Source organism: Impatiens glandulifera, chromosome 7 (assembly GCF_907164915.1).
Source record: "Impatiens glandulifera chromosome 7, dImpGla2.1, whole genome shotgun sequence".
Classification (NCBI taxonomy): Eukaryota; Viridiplantae; Streptophyta; class Magnoliopsida; order Ericales; family Balsaminaceae; genus Impatiens; species Impatiens glandulifera.
In genome coordinates, this window is record NC_061868.1 from 47,225,622 (window position 1) to 47,248,250 (window position 22,629).

The following is a 22,629-nucleotide window of genomic DNA, read 5'->3' on the forward strand; positions in this document are numbered from 1 at the left end:
GGGTCACCCGGGTTACAACCTAGAGAGTCTAATACTTAGTTCCGTGCTTGATAATATGTATAAAGGTACGCTTAGACGAGAAAGAACTGAACGAGAGAATCAAGAGTTTTAGATGATTTGAGTAATATTATAGATGACGAGGGAAGAGATCATAGGACTGTTATAGGTTGTAGATAGTCTAATACTTAGATTCGGCCTTGATAATATGTATAATTGGTTAAAAAATAGTAAAATGTATGCTCCCATTATTATTAGTTTATTAGTTTATTAGTGAATATTTACTTATTGATTGAACTGGCTTCATTTTACATGATCTTGAGTAACATGTATTGTATAAGAAATGATGAACTATATAAAATATCTGAAATCAAACACACCTGGTTGAGTAAATATATAATTGTACTTGGAACTCTTTCAACTTGTTCCTCACCAAAAACTAGTGGGGGCCAATTACTTGCCTCTTCAACCTTTTCCTAGGATTGGACCCTCACACTTTTTTGTCAATTTTTTTTATTGTATAATAGCATAATGCATTATTATAAATAATTAGTTTTAAAAGAAACTTAAAAAAAATCTGAATTGTGGGGCTTGAGCCTTTGAAGAATTTATTCCTAATTCAGTCTAATAATAATGTCTTATCATGTTTTCTTCATAACTATAGCTTGTGCCATTTGTGGGTGTCATTCTGGCAGTCATATCATATGTACTTCTTTATGACATCTACCATTAATTATGTGTTTTATAAATAAATTCTCAAACTTTTATTTTGATATTATCCTCAATTTGTGTAAGATTGGATTCATATTTAAAACACCAGATTGGAGATAATTTTTTGAGAGTTTGTTAGGTAGATTAGATAATCCTAGCTCATTATAACCAATATTGACTATTGAGGCAAAAAGAATGTTGAGAAAGATTAAAAAGACACATGACTATATAGATATCACTCTATAGCTATCTCTTTTTTATCTTGAATAGTGGTTGCCTAAAACAATTTGGTTCATATTATTAGAGATACTATTGTTTTGACAAGGAAAAAAGTTCTCATCAAGGGAGATGTATCCACTCAAAAACTTTGTCTTCTTTATACCATTATCCATCAATTTTGTGGTAAGACACGTGGTAAGAAGAAATCGCTTTCAAATGCTAATCCAAAAGGAAAACCAAGATGACAACGTATCCACCAAATCTTGTTCATTTTTTAAGAACATTCTCATTAGACTTCAATTGTGACAATCTAACGAACACCCATATCAAAAAAATGAAATACAAAACTAACTAAGCGAAGATCGAAACATCAACCATTGACTTCTATTTTAACTAAGGACAATTGTATATATAAAGACGTTAAAGTCTCAATAATCAATTCTCGAAAGAAAACCAACACAACCCATTATAGCGTTTACCACTTATTTAAACAAGGACATTCTTCTTTTATATTATTCTAGTTGGTTTCAAGTCGACCATTGATCATTGATATACAACTTAAAGAAAGAAAAAATGGGGTTGATGAGACATTAAGTGAAGTGGAGATGAAATGAATATGTTTTGTATTTGGCATCATATATAAGATGAGTTTGATTGATCTATGTGTATTTTTATTTTAGAACACTCCATATGATATTATATGATTCCATGTTGTTTCAAGTCCACTATCAATTTGTCTGTCTAATCAAATGAAACAAATCTCTTTTCAAAGATCTGTTTGTCTGCTCAAATATGGCCCTTCATTCTTGTTTCAAATAAGAAGTGGGGTCAAATAATTGTCCATTCACTTCTTTTCCTTCCACTTCCAAGCAAGGTCATCCAAATAACAATTGGGTTAATTGCTTTTTTTAAAGGAACTAGGGTCTCTCCAATACACAAAGGTTGATTGAATTGGTGTTTTTTTGTTTTAGGGAATAAACTATATTTGCCCCCCTCCAACTATCCTAACTTGCGTATTCTTGAGACTCAACTTTGTTTTCGGACAAAGTATTCAATTATTATCAAAATCACAATAATCTACTAAATAATTTCTATACCAAATAATATAAAGAGTATATTTTCATCATAATTATAATGTAAACAATCATATATTTAAAGAATAAAAGTTATTTTCATTTTTAACTTTAATAATTTTTGTTTTTTAAAAGTTGAGATTGTTAAAAAAAGGTTTAGTTTGAATAGGCTCATTAATGCAAATATTTCTATTTAAGAATTTGGAAGTTGAAAATGGAAGCATGGATTTACATTCAATGTATGTATTAAATTTGTTAATTAAGTTATAAAATTGGAAAAAAATGTATAGTTTGGACATGAATTTGATAATTTTGAATATTTCAATATGACAGCAAGTACGGCCAAATAAACCGTTGTAAAATCGTTTATTTTATTTATTTAATATTTTACTTAATTAATTATTTAATTTTAAAATAAAATAGAATAAAATAATTTGAAATTCAATTCAATTTAAATTTGTATATATATATTATTTATAATTTTTAAAATTAAGAATAATTTCAAATAAATTATTTTTTTAATTAAGCTGATAAATATAACATATTTTTTAATATTTGTATACCTAACCAAAATTTTACAATTAAAATAATAAATTTAATATCTTCCTCTAACTTTATACATAGACTCCATTAATAATTAAATCGTTAGTTTCATATATTAAAAGTTAAAATATATAATTATGTATCTTAAATTTTTGTTTTCGTATAAATTTAATTGAAATATCACAATAGAATTTCAATAAAAAAATGATAAAAATTATAAAATAATAAAAGCCCATTCATTATTGGGCTCGGTTTTACTGAAAGAGGGGTTTTGGGCCCAGGTGATATGCTGGTCTTTGTCACAGCGGAAAATAGAGAAGAGGAAGAAGAAGAAACAATCTCTACGCTTCTTCAGTCAGAGAACAGGAAAACCATTTCGGCGCCTCCATTTCTTCTCCATATTGCCGGCGGCTTTGATTCAAAATCACCGGAGCAAGCGGACCGGTTCGAAGGTCGGAGACGGACGGTTGGCTTCCAGCTGCATATTCATCTTCTCCATTTATCATCTACTTGATCTAAGGTATACATACAGCTACGATAATGTTGATAGAATGAGTCTATTCCATTTTGAATGTAAATGTAGTTGAACTTTGGATATTGATGAAATGAAAGAGTTGCATACTTGTGTTCAAGACAATTGATCATTATTTTGAATTGTATATATATCTCGTTATCTCAATGAATTTTAAGCAAAAACGTCTTATGTTTTCAGTTGCAAGTGAGAGTAGTCCGCGTTTATGAGACAGTTATTGGATATCTCTAATGGCGGTTGTTTATCGCCGGCAGAGAAGCTTATTTTCTGATTCCTTCAAATCTCAATTCTCTTGCTGGAACATATCGCCCTTCCTAAGAAAATCCAAGACGGTGAATTCTCCAACTCCGAATTGATTTTCAAATTTCTGTTTCTTTACTCATTTATTTATATTCTTGTCGAAAATTTGTATTGCAGTTGCCGAACAGAGATTTGCAGAATGCTTCTTTAAAAAGTTTAGCATTGAACACTGGTGATAGGTTTGGGTCGTTATGTTACTTTGGACTTGGAAAAGTTAGATTCTATTCCACTGGAAGGAACCGAATACAAGATCTCTCTATTCTTGCTGAACGAACTTCTCGTGCTGCTAGTTTCCATATTCAATTCCCTCACTTCAGGTTTCCAAGCCTGGTGATTCCTGTAAATGTATTCAATTATGGTTCTCCGTCAGGCAGAATCAGATTGAGCTCGAATTACCCTGCTGCTTCAGTTTACAGGCCGTTTTCCACGAATGCCACTACAAATAGCAATAGGAATCCTTCAGCTTTGGCAACTAAGGATTCCGATGCATCACGACCAACTAATCAGGGGAAGATGGATTTGCTTGTGGAATCCGCTTCCTCAAGTTCATTGTTGGGCAATGCTAACATTGTCCAAAAATCTTCTAGGAAAAAGTCTACGAGAAGGAAAAACAAAGATAAGTCAACTGATTCTAGTACTTTTGCCAAAGATGAAAATGGAGCTTCTTCACCAAAGGAACTGAATAACAATAAAAAGAACCTAGATACTGTTACATCAGAGGTTAGAAAATGATTTCATTATGTGGTTTGTGATTAGTATTTGTTTTCTTACAATAATGTTAACCCTCCAGCTGTCCAGGAAAACACCAGAACTAAGCATGACGGAAAGCTTAACGGTCCTTGTTTAGTGAAGCACCGCCGGTCCAAAACAAAAACTGCCAGGTCCGCCAGAAAGGTAAAATCTGAAAAAGTGAGTAAAGTTGATGCTGCACCTCCTCCAGTTGTTGTTGAAATTTGCTCAGAACTTAAACAAGAAAGCCAAATCGTTAGCAAATCCAGCCCTCAGAAGCTAAAGCCACTGTACCCTCCAACTGGAAAATCAGTTCTTATCGTGGAGTCAGTTACAAAAGCAAAAGTTATCCAAGGCTATCTAGGTGAAATGTTTGAAGTTTTACCAAGCTATGGTCATGTCAGAGATCTAGCTTCAAGATCTGGATCTGTACGTCCAGATGATGATTTCAGTATGGTATGGGAAGTTCCTTCTGTTGCCTGGACGCATCTGAATAGTATCAAGGTTGCACTAGATTGGTACAATTTTATATCTTCCTTCATATTCTTCATTTTGTGGCTTTGGCATCTTTGTTTGTATGACTAATTATTATTTTTTGTTTCTTTCAGTGCTGAAAATCTTATAATTGCTTCAGATCCAGACAGGGAAGGAGAAGCTATTGCATGGCATATAATCGAGATGTTGCAACAACAAGAAGCATTGCGCGACGAAATAACTATTGCAAGGGTTGTCTTTAATGAAATAACCGAGGCATCAATCAAAACCGCTTTGCAAGCTCCAAGAAGTATCGATTTGAACATGGTTCATGCCTATTTGGCAAGGAGAGCTCTTGACTATTTGATTGGGTTCAATATTTCACCTTTGTTGTGGAGGAAATTACCAGGTTGCCATTCAGCTGGACGTGTCCAATCTGCAGCCTTGTCTCTAATTTGCGACAGAGAAGTGGAAATCGAATCATTTAAACCTCACGAATACTGGACTATCGAGGTTCAGTTCAAGAATAAGAAAGAACTTTCCTCCCTGAAATCTTTATCATCTTATTTGACTATTAGTTCTGAAGATGAAGCAAAAGGAATTGAACAGAATATCAATTCATCAGAATTTGAAGTGATTGGTTCTAAAATAAACAAAGTGAAGAGAAACCCTCCGGCGCCATACATAACATCATCACTTCAGCAAGATGCGGCTAACAAGCTACATTTCACAGCTACACACACAATGAAACTCGCTCAGAAATTGTATGAAGGGATTCAACTATCAGACTCCAGTGCGACGGGATTGATAACATACATGAAAACAGATGGATTACACATTTCTGACGAATCTGCTAACGATATTCGTTCCTTGGTCATTGAAAGGTATGGTATGGAATACACACCCGATAATACTTCCTGCAGATATTTTAATAAAGAAAAAAATGTTCGAGAGGTTCAGGAGGCTATTAGACCCACAAATATTCGGAGATTACCTTCTACACTGGTTGGAATCCTTGATAATGATTCATTGAAGTTATATACTCTTATATGGGCTCGCACAATGGCATGTCAAATGGAACCCGTAACAATAAATCAGTTAGAACTAGATATTGGAAACATAGACAGGTCCGTTGCATTAGGATCCGACTGTTCGACAGTTGAGTTTCCAGGTTACCAAGTTGTTTATGAGGACATTCAAGCCAAAATGCTAAACTATTTCGATAACGAAGGCGATAAAGAGGTTTTCAAGTTTCTTTGTGACCTAAAATCTGGAGATAAATTATGTCCTACGAAAGTGGAACTTTGTCAGCACAATACGCAGCCTCCATCACGATATTGTGAAGCATCATTAGTGAAGAAGCTGGAAGAGCTTCGTATAGGAAGGCCTTCGACGTATGCTTCTACACTGAGAGTTTTACAGGACAGGAACTATGTTCATGTAAAGAATAAAGTATTATATCCCGAATTTCGTGCACGTATGGTGTCAGCATTCCTTTCTCACTATTTTTCTGAGGTTACTGAATATTCTTTTACGGCTGATATGGAAGCCGAGCTTGACAATGTTTCTGCTGGACTCACTGAGTGGAAACACCTACTTAGAGATTATTGGACAAGATTCAACAAGTATTGTGAACGCACTGCTAATGTTAATATCCATCAAGTGGAAAAAATGCTGGAGAGAACATTCGGGGATTTCCTAGCTTCTTCGTTGTCTGGGCAAAGTCGAACATGTCCCATTTGTCTTGATGGCACTCTGGTTTTTAAAGTTAGTAGGTTTGGAGCTGGCTATTTTATTGGATGTGATCAAAACCCTAAGTGCAAGTAAGTGTGATGTTACTTAACTTCAACTTTGATTTGTATTGTGGTAGGTTTTCAATGATTTAGGTAGGGTTTTGTAATATAAATTGGGTAGATTCAAAGAAAGTCACGAGAAAGGAACAACTTAAGCCCTTAGATGAGAGAACCATGGAGAACATTGGTCGAAGTTCTTTTGTTTTGGTGACCTTCCTGAATTCCGATTGATCTCCACAATTTAATGCATGATTTGACCTATTTTGAATAATTCGCCTCTTCCGAGTCCGAGTAAACTTAGGAGTGGGGGAGATGAGCGCTTCTACAATATGTTCTGACTTCTGATTAATGTTTTTGAGGAGACTTTATATTATTTGAATTTGTTATACAGGTATGTTGCCAAGACACTTTACGGTGATGAAGAAGAAGAAGACGAAGATAATGTTGATAAAGAGTTCGTGGGGGAGATCAAGTTGCTTGGTCTTCATCCAGTTTCTGGTGAAAAGGTATTAGTTTTTCTTCATAGTGAAAATTCTATGTTTTTCTTCATCAGCTTTGAAAATAATATATATATTTTTTTCAGATCCTATTGAAGGGTGGCCCATACGGTTCCTATGTTCAGCTTGGCGAGGATAGAAAAGGATCGTTGCCAAAACGAGCATCTGTTTCCCCAGTAAGTACTTCCTTCATATCTTTTTGTGTAGATTTACAAGAGAAGAGGGGATTTTGACCAAAATAACCTTCGAATCTCCGGTTTCAGGCAAGCAATGTGAACTCTGTTACACTTGAAGATGCTTTGGACTTTCTGCGATATCCTATTACACTGGTAAAAACTTTGATCCAACTTCAGTTAAGTTGTTTTCTGTATATGCATGCAGTAATAATAATATTTGTATCATACTTTAGGGAAATCATCCTTCTGATGGCCATCCCATTGTATTAAAGCTTGGTAGGAGTGGATTTTCTCTTCGACATAGAAGGTCAATTTTGATCGTGCCTAAGGTTCGTTTCTTTCACCTTAAATTTGTTTCAAGATAGCCGTTTCGTGTTATTTTTTCTGATCAAATACGTAAATTTTATGTCAAACAGAAAATAAATGCGACCAATATAACCCTAGAGAAGGCAGTAAAGCTTTTACGGGGAAGATATGTAAAAGAATGGGGACGCAAGAGCCCGCCCACCACGAGAAGAAGCCAAGCGTAGATTCTCGATAACATTGAGTTTTACACATTAAAGTTATATTTATTATTTATAATTTCAATTAAGTTGATAAAATGCATCATTTAAATAAGGGGTATAAATGAATGAATCTGTGGTATTTAGTGAAAATTTGTAACTGTTGCAACTATAGAACAATTTTGTAGGGAAACCAAATTGATATTTAAATGTAGGAAATCATTGGATGTTTTGTTCTTCTTCTTGTAATGAATTGTATATATAATTATATATGACCTTTTATTTTATTTGTAGATAATCCCAACAATTACTATGAATTTTTATTCAATTTGATTTAAAATAAAAATATAATTCTACCAAAGTGAAAATTAAAGTTATTTGATCAGATTAGCACTAAGTCTCTATCAAGTGCTAATAAAAAAAAGTAGCTTTAATTAGTGCATAATAATTAATAATAATAATGATTGAGTACATCACAAGATTACATGAAATCTTCTACATGACATCAATTTATTAAAATATTTTATGTCATTGTCTTTAAGATTTTTATTTATTTATAAAAAGATTAAAATATAATATAATATATTAAAACGTGTATGAATTGCATTTTATAATTTAACCAAAAGATTCTGACCCGAAAGATAAGATACGGATTCTGATGTTACTTTTTATACCGGCTGTAAATATTCGTCGGAACTACGCGCCGGCGTGCTTTATTCACTCTGAAAAGAGGAGTTTCTTCTTCCAATGTCTTTTTTTTCAGATTTTATTTATTAATTTAATTATTTACTGAAATAATATATATATTATATATTTTTAAGATAGCTTTAAGATTAAAAAAATAAAAGTCGTACTTAAGATGACATATGCCTTTATTCACTTTTCATTACATTCAAGAGGCGTGACCATGTACCGGCCATAACAGATAAATCAATTTTATATGTTTGGATTTATACTATTTATTTTTTAAATAAAAAAATTAATTTAACACTATATATATATAAGGACAAAAGAGTAACCTACATATTATTAAGATTTTTATTTTTGCTTGTTGAATTATTTAAAAATATCTTATTTAAAGTATTTGAATGTGACAATGTTTAATTGGATATGGAGTGATATTATTGCAATTAATTAATTAATTAATTAATTAATGATAATTCTTATCATTTCATCATCATTATTATCATCATCAAATCAATGGAATTCCGATGCGCGTAGATTATGGTTTTCAACCCTAAACCCTAACTCCATTTTCAATATATAACTGATAAGCTTTCTTTCTCTGGTTCTTGAAATTCAAAGGATAAACTATGATTGTTGATCAGTTCCCCGTCGGAATGCGAGTATTGGCGGTGGATGATGATCCGATTTGTCTCAAAGTACTCGATACTCTTCTTCGCAAGTGCCAGTACCATGGTTTGTCTTCATCTTCTTCATTTTTTCCATGATCTACTCTTTTGAACTTTCATCTGTGAATCCTTGTAACCGCTTGTAAGATACTGCTAGTTTAGATTTTCTATATACGAAGGAGATCTGATTATGGACGAATTGTATCGATAGACTAAGTTCTGTTGTTTGAATTTTGTAGTGACGACAACTAATCAAGCAATAACTGCAGTGAATCTACTAAGAGAAAATAAGAATCAGTTTGATTTAGTTATCAGTGATGTTCATATGCCTGACATGGATGGTTTTAAGCTGCTTGAGATTGTTGGACTTGAGATGGATCTACCAGTTATAAGTAAGAACTTTTCAATTTTAGTTTTCAATTCAAGTTAAGATTCATGGATTTTGACTTTAAGAAACTGGTTTATCAGTGTTATCTGGGTATGGTGATACCAAATTGGTGATGAAAGGGATTACACATGGAGCTTGTGATTACTTGCTTAAACCGGTGAGAATCGAAGAATTGAAGAACATATGGCAACATGTTATCAGGAGGAAGAAGAATGATCAAAAGAATCAACAAGAATGTGGACCGACAGCAACTAGAGATGATCATAACAACAGTAAGTTCAATAGGAAAAGAAAAGACCAGGAGGATGGTGATGAAGATGATGAAAATTTAGATAATGGTTATGCTGACGAAACATTAGTGAACCAAAAGAAGCCTCGGATTGTTTGGACAGTTGATTTGCATCGTAAATTTGTTTCTGCTGTTAATCATCTCGGTATTGATAGTAAGTTCATGATATCTCGTTTTTTCTTATTGAAAGTTTCATGTTTCTAATTCATTCATTCATTCATTCATTCTACCTAATTGAAAATTTCAGAAGCTGTACCAAAGAAGGTACTGGATTTGATGAATGTGGAGAAGCTGACTAGAGAAAATGTGGCTAGCCATTTGCAGAAATATAGGCTTTATTTGAGGAGGATAAGCCATCATCATCATCCTCATCAAGCCAACATGTCTATGGATTTGGGCGGTTTTGACTCTCCTTTTCCAGGAATGACTTCTAGTTGGCTTCAAAATCCTACTTTTAATGCACTCAGCCTTCCTTTATCTTCTGAACTTGTTCAATTTGGTCATACCCAATCCATAATGGTTCCTATGGGACAACAACCTCCGAATATTCAGAAGGGTATTTCAGATTTTTCTGGATGTGTAGAGAATCATTGGCAAACTCAAATTCAGCCTTCAATGGTTATGACTGGATCCGTGTCTAATCTTGATCAGAATATGAATAGTTCACTTATGCAAGGGGCGGGAACAAAAAGTTTAGTTTTTGATAGTGGTAACGATTTGTTCAGATGTTTTGGCGACGAACCGTTCAATGGCATTATTCAACCATCGTCTGATAAACACGGTTTTGTCATGGACCAAAATAGGAAGAAGGCATTGCAGAATGAGTTTTCTAGTACTTATGCTAACAATGTTGGATCGTTGGAAGATCTAATTCGTCCAATCATGAATCAGGTATCTAATAAATTATAATTCTATTATGTGTTGTCAAATGATATCCCAAATGCTTTTAGGAATTGAGTTAGATTATGTTATATATGTAGCTGTGTAACATTGTTATTTAATTATATGCATTATCTTTGAATTTGATAAAATTATAAGCATTGAATTCATCACGACTAGGGATGGCAACAGGTCAAACCAATTCCTCAACCCGATAATAAAAAACATGTCCGACCCGGATACCTACTCCAAATTCGATACCCGTATATAGTATATTTAATTTTTTACTTGTTTTTTAAATCAAAATTGTACTGAATTACAATTAAATTATCAAAATTTAAATCAATTGTATAACTACACCGTTACAAAATAAATCAATAATAATGAACAAATTTACTATCATCCCCAATTTGGACTATCTAACCCCTTCCAATAATGTATAATTGGTTTATTATCATTTCTAAAATAGTGTAGGTATAATAAGAGATTAGAAAAAAAAGTCACAAAAATGGAAACATGAATAAAAACACGTCAATAGGTTGTTGTAGATGTTTGAAAATATCGATAAAGTTTTCGTTCACTGACTTCTACAAGTTTGAAAATATCGATTAAATTTTCGTTTACCAACTTTTACAATTTTGAAAATATCATTTAAATTTATGTTCACCAACTTTAACATGTTTGAACGTAACTTGTAACTTGTGACTAATGAATGAATTCATATTCTCTTTTACATTATGTTGAGAGTCTACAAAGAGATATTTGACACATCAATGACTAAGTTTTGTGGCAACCATTTCAAAATTAAATTTTAGTCAAAGATAGAATAAAATTATAATAATTTTTACTTTCTAAGTAGGTTGAAGTTTGGTAGACGATTGAAAAGTAAAAATAGCAAATTATGATAATTTGATACAATAAAAAATAAAATTAGTCTTTATTTCAATTTCTTAATCAAATCTGAACAAGACCTAGATCTTAGTCCTTCTGAATGGGCCGTTTCTTGGGCTGGGCCCACTGTAATATGAACATCAATAAAGGTTGTTTGTAATTATTTTTTTTCTTGATTTTTTTTTAAAGAAAAGAGAAAAAAAAAAATACTTTATTCAGATTATATAGAATTCAAATAAAGTAATACCAAAACAGCACAATCAAGCACCTCATTAGAATCAATCGACTATGGTACATGAAAATGGTGTATTCTTATAACCGTTAGTTTCAATTCAACTATCAAATTCAAACATTTAAAAATGATTAATTTGAATATATATTTTTTTAAAAACGATTAAAATCAATTCATTAAATTTCCAAAAGTAGGAGGGTCAAGAATCAAAGTTAGACAAATTTTAGATATGATGATTAAATGATTACAATCAAACTGTTGGGAATTTTGATGTGAAGATTACTTTTATACTGTAATCTAGCAATGTGAGATGGGTAAATGCACAGGTTATCCAAGTCTAAAACAGAAGATCAAACACAGAACAAAACAACACTAGATTTACGTGGAAAACCCTCTCAACCTAGAGGGTAAAAAACCACGGGGCCAACCAGCAAATTTCACTATAAACAAAAACAGATACAAATGTTCTTCTCAACTTTAAACCCAAAGTTGAGGCATACAAACAGAGAAAACCAGATTCATTCAGACTTAAGCTAGTCTAGATATAAGATAACAAGAGATTGAAACCTGAAGGTGAAAATGTAAGAGATCCACTGCCTCCTTCTCTTCTTCTTCCTCTGTTTCTTCTTCTCTGTTTCTTCTCTTCTTTGCAGAATAGCTTCTCTCTCTAGAAGTGATAGAATGAGCAGCATTCTTAGGGTTTTGCTTGTTTTATTAAATGCCTAATTTGGCTGGACCCAAAGGCCCAACAATCTCCCCCTCCAGCCCACGGAGAGAGGTACACCGATCTTCAAGTCATCACTTGGTATTCATGCCGACAAGCCGACAACAGAGCTCGAGCTTGTCTTTGGGAACAATCTTCGTAAACATGTCTGACGGGTTCTTATCCGTGTGGATTTTCTTCAACTTCATCTGCTGGTTTTCTATTACATCTCTTAACCAATGAAACCTCACATCAATATGCTTAGTTCTGGAATGATATGTAGCATTCTTGCTCAAATCTATGGCACTCTGCCTATCACAGAAAACAATTGCATCTTCTTGTTGCATACCAAGCTCTAGGAGAAATCTAATCATCCACAATAACTCCTTACCAGCTTCAGTTGCTGCAATGTATTCTGCTTCTGTTGTTGATAAAGCCACACATTTCTGCAATTTGGATTGCCATGACACGGCTCCCCCTGCAAAAGTAAACACATAACCCGAAGTGGATTTTCTGTGATCTAGATCTCCAGCCATATCAGCATCAGTGTAACCTTCTAGCACATGTTCACCATTTCCAAAACTCAAACACAAATTGGAAGTGCCTCTTAGATATCTAAGAATCCATTTCACTGCTTCCCAATGTTGTTTTCCTGGATTAGAAAGGAATCTGCTTACCACACCGACTGCATAAGCTATATCTGGCCTAGTGCAAACCATTGCATACATCAAACTCCCTACAGCTGAGGAGTATGGCACACTTGACATTTCATCCTTTTCTTTTTCTGTTGATGGACACAACTTCTTGCTCAATTTCAAATGGCTAGGAAGTGGACAACTTACTTTCTTTGCTCCTTGCATGTTGAATCTTTCAAGCACCCTTTCAATGTACTTCTCTTGTGACAACCAAAGTCTCTTAGCCTTTCTGTCACGAGTAATCTTCATGCCCAATATCTGGCGTGCTTGACCCATGTCTTTCATTTCAAATGTCTTGGACATCTCTTTCTTCAACATAGCTATAAACAGAGCATCCTGTCCTGCAATCAACATAAAGTAAAAGGATTATAAATTTTCCATTAGGAAATCTTTTGAAGAAAACACATGGATCTGCCTTGGTTTTCTGGTACCCATGACTCATCATAAAGGAGTCAAATTTCTTGTACCACTGTCTCGGGGCTTGTTTCAAACCATATAGACTCTTCTTCAATTTGCAAACCATGTTCTCTTTTTCTTTCACTTCAAATCCCTCTGGTTGCACCATATAGATCTCTTCTTCAAGGTTACCATGAAGGAATGCCGTTTTTACATCAAGTTGTTCAAGTTCAAGATCTAGGCCAGATACTAGACCTAACACTGCACGAATGGAAGTCATCTTTACCACTGGTGAGAAAATTTCCTCAAAGTCGATGCCCTGTTTCTGTCCAAAACCCTTGACAACCAGTCGGGCTTTGTACTTCATAAGTTCTCCATTTTCATCTCTCTTTAGCTTGAACACCCATTTATTTCTCAAGGCCTTTCTGCCCTTAGGAAGCTCCACAAGCTCATATGTGTCATTTTCTTGCAATGACTTCATCTCGTCTTTCATTGCATCCTGCCACTTAACTTTGTCTTTATGAGCTTGTGCCTCCTGAAAACTTTCTGGCTCTCCTTCTTCTGTCAACAGGATATACTCTGAAGAAGGGTATCTTTTAGAAGGTTTGTGCTCTCTTTCTGATCTTTTTACTTGGGGCTCTTCTGGCTCCACTTGATGATGTTGCTCCCCCTGCATAGAAGCATCATTAACAATATCATCATCAGTACTACCATTAATGTCAGAGGTTTCTTCAGCAACTTCTTCATCATGTTCATCTTCATTTGTTACTGCTGACTGTACATATGAAGGAACTGGTATGAGTTCTATGAACTCATCAACCCTCTCTGAATTCTCGTTGATTTCTGGACTTATCCCTGTCTGACCTTCAAAGAACACAACATCTCTGCACCTGACAATTCTCTTCTTTTCTGAGTCCCATAACCTGTACCCAAATTCTTCATTTCCATATCCAAGGAAAATACATGGAGTTGTTTTACCATCCAACTTGGATCTTTGTTCCTTTGGAATATGCACATATGCTTTGCATCCAAACACCCTTAGATGTGAGTATGAAACATTCTTCTTAGACCATACTGTTTCTGGTATCTCGAATTTCAAAGGAACAGATGGCGACCTGTTTATGAGATAGCAGGCTGTGCGAACTGCTTCTCCCCAAAACTGTTTTGGCAACTTTACCATCTTCAGCATGCATCTCACCTTTTCTACAATGGTGCGATTCATTCTCTCAGCCACACCATTGTGCTGCGGAGTTCCAGGCACTATCTTCTCATGTCGAATACCATATTTGGTACAGTATGCTTTAAATTCCTTGGAGGTATACTCTCCCCCGTTATCAGAGCGAAGACATTTCAGCTTACTGTCTGTCTCTCTTTCTACCATGACATGGAACTCTTGAAAGTAATTGAATACCTGGTCTTTTGTTCTCATAAAATAAACCCACACCTTTCTAGACGCATCATCAATAAATGTTAAAAAATATCGATTGCCACCCAATGACTCCACTTCAAAAGGACCACACACATCAGAATAAATCAAGTCTAACACATTATGTTTTCTTTCTGATGTCTGACTAAAAGAGACTCGATGTTGCTTACCAAATGGGCAGTAGTCGCATAGATCCAGAACCTCATCTTTGGTTGAGGGGATGTGCAGCTTCCTCACCAGAATTCGCAGCCCTTTCTCACTCATGTGGCCAAGGCATTGATGCCACAGATTTAGAGAGCTTTCAGTTTGTACTGCATTCAGATCATCTTTGAGTACCTTCACATGTGTTCTGTACAATGAGTGCCACGACTTTCCTTTTGCTACAATCATTGATCCTTTGTTGAGTTTCCATTCACCACCACCAAGATAATGCTTGAATCCATCTTTGTCCAATGCATCACCTGATATCAAATTTAGACACAAATCAGGAATATGCCGCACATCTTTCAGTGTTAACCGATGCCCCTATTCTGTCTGCAAATAAATGTCACCAATACCCACAATGCTTGAGTGACTAGTATTACCCATCTTCACTGTACCAAGATCTCCAGCCTTGTACGTGGTGAAAAACTCTTTATTCGGTGTAGCATGATAGCAAGAACCTGTATCAACTATCCACTCAACTCCTTGGTGATCTTCTACATGTAGATATTGTTCATTTTCACAAGAAAGAATAACTACATCCTCTGCAGTTACTGTGGCTGTGGTATTTCTGTTTTCATCATCTTTCTTCTGATTTTTGCCTTCATTCTGTAGTCTTTTCCAGGCTCTACAATTTTTCTTCATGTGACCTTCTTTACCACAGTGATAACATTCTCTTCCCTTAGATTTTGATCTGCCTCTTGACTTGCTATGCCTCTTGATTGTTGTCGGTGTTCAGCTCTTCCCCTGTTCTCTGTGACTAGGGCCTGTGCACTATTTGTATTAGTTGACTTCCTTCTTGTCTCCTCATTGAACAAGCTGCTAGTAATTATACTCATAGTAAGCACACCATTCAGAGCTGCATTACTAACTGCCACAACCAATGTCTCCCAATTGTCAGGCAATGATCCCAATAGCAATAAGGCTTGTAGCTCATCTTCTAAGGTCATCTCCATCACTGATAATTGATTAATCAAGCTCTGGAACTCGTTTAAATGCTCAGCAACACCTGTGCCTTCTCTGAATTTCAGATTTACCAACTTTCGGATCAGAAACGCTTTGTTACCTGCGGTTTTCTGCTCATACAATGACTCTAGCTTCTTCCATAGCTCATGAGCACTTTTCTCACTTGCTACATGGTGATAAACACTATCATCAAGCCATTGTCTGATTGTGCCGACTGCTTTCCGGTTCAGTTTTATCCAATCAGCTTCAACCATCTCTTTTGGCTTTGCACTATCTCCTTCAACTGGCTCATACAGATCCTTACAATAAAGGATGTCCTCCATTTTGGATTTCCAAATCTGCCAGTTATTGTTTGTCAACCTGATCATTGTGCTATTGCCTTCCATCTCAACCTACAAAAGCACTCTTCAAAATAAACCTAACAACTCTGATACCACTTGTTGGGAATTTTGATGTGAATATTACTTTTATACTGTAATCTAGCAATGTGAGATGGGTAAATGCACAGGTTATCCAAGTCTAAAACAGAAGATCAAACACAGAACAAAACAACACCAGATTTACGTGGAAAACCCTCTCAACCTGGAGGGTAAAAAACTACGGGGCCAACCAACAAATTTCACTATAAGCAAAAACAGATACAAATGTTCTTCTCAACTTTAAACCCAAAGTTGAGGCATACAAACAGAGAAAACCAGATTCATTCAGACTTAAGCTAGTCTAGATATAAGATAACAAGAGATTGAAACCTGAAGGTGAAAATGTAAGAGATCCACTGCCTCCTTCTCTTCTTCTTCCTCTGTTTCTTCTTCTCTGTTTCTTCTCTTCTTTGCAAAATAGCTTCTCTCTCTAGAAGTGATAGAATGAGCAGCATTCTTAGGGTTTTGCTTGTTTTATTAAATGCCTAATTGGGCTGGACCCAAAGGCCCAACACAAACGACCCTACAGAATCTAATTAGTAGCAATCAAACATACCAGAAACAGAGATTACAAACAAATTACAAACTGTATCAAATCCTAATTATTCAAATCAGAATTTTTATTTCCATACCAACTTGATATTTCAACATGTTGTCTTCCTCTTTCCCTCCCCCCTACTCTTGCAATGAAAGAAGGATGAATTGAAGAGGTTGATGAATACTGACTATTCTCATTTTGATTTTTTTTTATATGAATCCGTTATGATTTGATAGAAAAAATTATTATTCAGGATTTCCTGGCTCTTCACCTTGTTGTTCTCAACTTGAATTTCAAGATCATTGTCTTTATTTATTTCAACTTTGGAATTTTCAGCAACTTTGGATTCCTTTATATCAACATTTGAATTCTCTTCTTCCTCTTGATTAACCTGAGTATCTTTCTCTCTATTTTCATCAGCAACCACTTCAACTTAACTTGTACGAAATTTTCTTTATTTAACCACATGTTCTCTTTGAAAATAGACACATTTGTTTTATTTTTTTGTATCTTTACTTTTTGGCTTTTATGAATTTTCTGATATTCTTTCTTACCCAAATCACATTTTGGGCTTGCATGTTGGAAGATATTGCAGAAAGAACATCTGTCTAGCCTCCACTCATAAGTGATTTCCATGACAGTAGGTTTTTCTTTTCTGTCTACTACGATCATACTTTCCGGTAGCGTGGTTCTAGGATGCACCTCAATGCTAATCTAGCAAATGATAGGTGCTCTCCTCCTTCAGTAATTGGATCCATGTATAATAGTCTACCTAATAAACATGTAAAATGACTAAGTGCTTCAAAATTGTACATATGTACAAGTATATTCCAGAGCTTGAACCATATCAGTGCAGTTTCTTTTGGCTTACTCAATAAGTTCAAGTCTTCGGACCATTTTTTCAATTTCATATAATTGGATCCTATATATGTATGCTTATTTTCTATAATTTCCTCCAGATTAGATCCCTTCTTGAATTTAAGGAAATATAAATCATGGACATTTGTTGAAATATTCTCTAGCCTTTTCCTTCCCATTGCTTCAATAATGCATCTTTAATAATTGGGAAGGATACTCTGTTTTTCCCTATGTAGTTTCCCACAAGTACATTTTCCCATTCCTTTATACAATTTTCCTCTACTTTAGTAGGCAATTTAAATTCAAATTGAGAATTCAATACCTCCACTTTTGTCTGTGTATTGCCCAAGTAGATTTTCCTTTATAGATATGATCTTCTAACTTTTTTGCATTGTTGTTCATTCAGATTTCATTAGTTTTCCATGTCGAGTTGCTCCTGATAGTATATGACTTAGATTTGAGAGTTTTCATCAACTCATTCATTGTAGCAACTGACCATTGAACAATTTCTTCATACTCTTTTTTTTTCCAGCAGATTCCAGTCTTGAAGATAATGGATGTTGAGTTAAATTGTAATCTGCTGTGTTTTCTCTTTATTGATGACAATTTCTCCCCTTTTGACATGCATAAAGAGTTTTATAATCTGATTCTTGAGCCCAAACAGGTTAGCTCTTTCATTATAGCGCATCTTCCAATTGCTCATTCATTATCCTCCTGTTTTCCTGCATCATTTTCAACAGGAATTTTCCCAGTAGCCGTTGGAGTAGATTGCTTTCTTGTTTTGGTATCATGCTGTTCTTTGATAACTCTTCAGCAATTCTTTCAATTTTTTTGACGACTGCTTCTTTGATTCCTTCCAACACAAAATCTCTAACTTCTTTAGATTTAATACTTTTGTTCTTCCTTTCCCCATGATGACAGAAACAGAGAAAAAAACAGAGCAATTACAGGAAACCTAAGAAATGATCACAGATAAACCGCAATTAAGGGAAAATTCCAGCGATGTTTACAAATGTACAAAAACCCTAGACTAGAGAAACTTAATGACTCATTTATGATGCAAGACAATATAGTGTCGTCCGTGCAGATCGGGTTGTGCCTCTTGTGCCAATCGTGTCGCCCGTGCCGATCGCACTTCCTTTGATAAATGGTGATTTCGGTGCCGATTTGATGACTTCCGACTCAAGTCAAGATCGTATCACCTATGACGATCGTGTCATATGTGCCTATTGTGTTAATTGTTATATTATTATTATTATTATTATTATTATTATTATTATTATTATTATTATTATTATTATTATTATTATTATTATTATTACTTTAATTTAAAAACTATGACATTAGGGAGACTTTAAGTATAAAACATCCTACCCTAATTGTTATGAAATAACATTCATTCTTAATTTTATTTTATAATAATGTAAATACTTGAGGGGAGTTAATTTCCTATCATATCATATTGGCCTTATTTAAAATGTGTCCACCTCCCCGTTGACCCTTCAAGTCATCGTCTTCTTCTTTTCTTGTTGTCTACTCTAATTTAAACATACACACTTCACACATCATGTCGACATTTATTTCCTTTTTGGAATATAGAAAATTAACACGACCATGTATTCAAATTTAATTTAACTTAGTAAGAATCAAATTATTCTAATTTAATATATTAGGCAGGACTTTTACACTTAAAACAATGAATCTTTGCAATTTACCTTTAATTTTACTAGTTTTATTAATATAAAAAAGTTGAATTGATTGATATGTATTTGCAAATAATGGGTAGGGATTAATAGCCCCCGAATAAGTTACTAAATCTAATTTTCTAATATATATATATATATAAAAGTTATTAGGTGAGCATTTATTAAAAATCAATAAATATATAAGTGGTTGTTTATGGCCATGGTCCAGGTTCAGGGGCGACTCAGTCCACAAGTTATGACAACTCATTTAATAAAAAATTAAATAAGTTATTTAGTTAAATTTATTAATTGTTTTAACATAAAAGTGTAACATATATATTAGTTTAGGTTTGGAAAATAAAATGTTTTATTTTGTTATATGTTTAAATCTAAAAAAAAAATAAAAAAATGTAAGACTTAAAAATAAAATTGTGACAGCCAATTTTTTTCCACGTCTTTCTGTCCTTAAAAATGTTAATCCGCTGTATATCCAATCAAATTGTTTTGAACTAGGGTGACAAAGGGTTAAATTCAATTTGTTTTACTCTATTCATATTAAATTCAAATTATATAATTAACTCATGGATTTGGATTGAATTGAGTATAGTTTAGATAATTCAATTTAATAATTTTCTTTAATTTTATTGTTTAATTAGTTTATTTATTTTATTTTATTTTTATTTGTTAATTAATATTTAATATATATTTATAAAGTACTTACTTATAAACTAAAATTAAAAAAAAAAAAATACCTAAATGATGAAAAAATGTATTAAATGAAAAACTAATAGCCTAAATGTTGCAAAAAAAATAATATTTTATGGTGAAACAAGTAAAAAAAATATGAAAAATAAATCTTATTCGAATAATTAGATAATCCTAATTCAAGTTGTATTTAATCAAGTCAGTCCGTATTCAATTCAATCTGAAATAACAGGCCATGAAAAAAAAAAACAAAGGAAGTAATCCATGTCTTAAATATAATTCAGATTCGGATCGAATTGAATTTCAGATTAATTCGTTTAATACTCCGTCTATCTTAAATATAGTCGTTATCAGTGACGTATAAGGGTTGGGGCTGAGTTGGGCTTAAACTCACCCTTAACTCATTCATATTTTTTTTTTTTTATATATATACACAATTTTGAGAAAGTCTTTTGTTTCTAGGTAAATGAGAGTCTTAAGCATTGTTTAAGAGAAAGAAAAAAGAGACGTTAAATAATTTTATTTTATTTTAATTTTTTTTTGTTTGATTTGAATAATTATTTGTATTTTAATTATGTTTTAGAATTTGTTTGGTATGATTTTTAGTATTTTTATAATTTATGGGTATTTTTTTATTTTTTAATTAATTTATTTTCTTTATATTCAAATCATATTTTATAATAAATAATTATATTAAAAATAGTATATTCAAATTTTTAAAAATAACAATATGATTATTATTTACCTAATAACCATTTTGACATTTTTTTTTCTTAAACTATATCTTACTATTTTTTTTAAGTTACATATTATAATTTATTTATTTTTAGTTTTTTTAGTTAATCCATAATATTATTTTTTATTTTTTAATAAGTCAGCCCTAACGAAGAGCTTAATGAAAAAATATATAAAAAAAGTCTTTAATAAAAATTAATTATTTTTGTAATAATCAATTATTATTTTATTTATTTATATTTAATAACAATATTTTTACTATAATTATATTTAAAATGTTGGTAGGGAGGGTGATCACTTATTTGATTGGGTCGTTATAAATTGGATTTGAAATATTTTTATTATATTTAATTATATAGAACTAAATTAAAATTTTAGTTTATTAAATTTATTTTGGTTTCCTAACATATATTTTTTAATATTCCCTTATATATAAAAATAACTCATTTTCGAAGTGAATCTAGGTTAGGACGAGAAGGTTTAAAAAAAAAAGTTTATAATAGAATAGGCCAATAGGGGCATGGCTCCTTAATATTTTTTTTTTCATTTTTATTCACTTTTTATTTTTATAAATCTAAAAATTGTTAAACCCCGTTCATCCATTGTTAAATCTATCATTTTCTCAATATTTTATTCTAACTCACCAAAATTAATTTTTAATCTATTTAATTTTTTTTTAAACCCAACCTAACTAAAATTCCTAGTCCGTTCCGGGTAGTTATATCTTAAAAAGAGGAGCAATGAGATTAATCTAATTTGTACTATTCAAATAATTTTAATAAAATAAACCAAGTTCCTTTATTATCTTTCAAATCTAATTAACTTATTTCTTAGGAATGATAAAGTAATATGATTTTCTTTTATCATAATTATATAAATATAATTGATTATCTTTAACAATATTCTTATTCAAATTTCTTCGCCCATTACATTAACTAGTATATATCCCGTGCATTTGCACGGGTAATAATATAAAAAAACGTGAAAAAAATATTACGATAAAAAATATTAGCATTTTTAATTTTATTTTTAACCATTTTAAGTTTATGGATGGGTCAACTCATAATCCGATTCAAGTATCCATTACTCTCACATTACAGAACGATATCTAAAATAAATTGATACAATTTGATTCCTCAACTCATTTAGTTTGACCTCTAGAGTCCACTTTTTCCCCATACTATGAGTGAGAGGAAAATGTAAAGACTACCATTAAAGTAACTTAAACGAGACTTACTATATTCATATGAATTATGTCCCCTATCTCTATAAATATGACAGAATTCTTCCATTATTGCTTGCTAATAATAGTGAAATTTATAGCTTATAGTCAAAAAAGAATTATGACTAATTAAAAACTATTAACGAACTACCGCGTTCATCAAATTTTGATGTTGAATTTAAAATATAAAGTGTTATTAGCCTAGTTAGTTAAAATATTATATTTGTTTTGTTAGGTTGCAAGTTCGAATCATACCTATATCATTTTTAAATTTATTTTTAACCGTTTTAAGTTTATGGACGGGTCAACCCAAAATCCGACCCAAGTATCCATTTGACCCCGGCAATCCGGACACTTTAAAAGTTAAGCATCATTATATATATATATATATATATATATATATATTAGAGTTAAAAATGAAATTATATTGTTAAAATATTCCGCATTCATCAAATTTGGTGTTGAATTTAAAATATAAAGTGTTATTAGTCTAGTTGGTTAA

At 32.7% G+C, this 22,629-nt stretch overlaps 2 protein-coding genes across 2 annotated transcripts; both read left to right on the top strand.

Annotated features, from left to right (window-relative positions):
* The first annotated feature begins 2,890 nt into the window (after positions 1–2,890).
* LOC124945631 (DNA topoisomerase 1-like) lies at positions 2,891–7,789 on the top strand. Its single transcript, XM_047486095.1, has 10 exons — positions 2,891–3,063; positions 3,256–3,407; positions 3,493–4,095; positions 4,174–4,622; positions 4,713–6,401; positions 6,763–6,877; positions 6,955–7,044; positions 7,132–7,197; positions 7,278–7,373; positions 7,461–7,789. The coding sequence occupies exons 2-10, from the start codon at positions 3,306–3,308 to the stop codon at positions 7,572–7,574; spliced, it is 3,324 nt and encodes a 1,107-aa protein (XP_047342051.1). The 5' UTR covers positions 2,891–3,063; positions 3,256–3,305; the 3' UTR covers positions 7,575–7,789.
* Positions 7,790–8,752: 963 nt separating this feature from the next.
* Positions 8,753–10,609, top strand: LOC124945808 (two-component response regulator ORR24-like). Its single transcript, XM_047486306.1, has 4 exons — positions 8,753–8,966; positions 9,139–9,291; positions 9,368–9,730; positions 9,824–10,609. Exons 1-4 carry the CDS (start codon positions 8,861–8,863, stop codon positions 10,483–10,485), a joined length of 1,284 nt encoding a protein of 427 aa, XP_047342262.1. The 5' UTR covers positions 8,753–8,860; the 3' UTR covers positions 10,486–10,609.
* Positions 10,610–22,629: the final 12,020 nt, after the last annotated feature.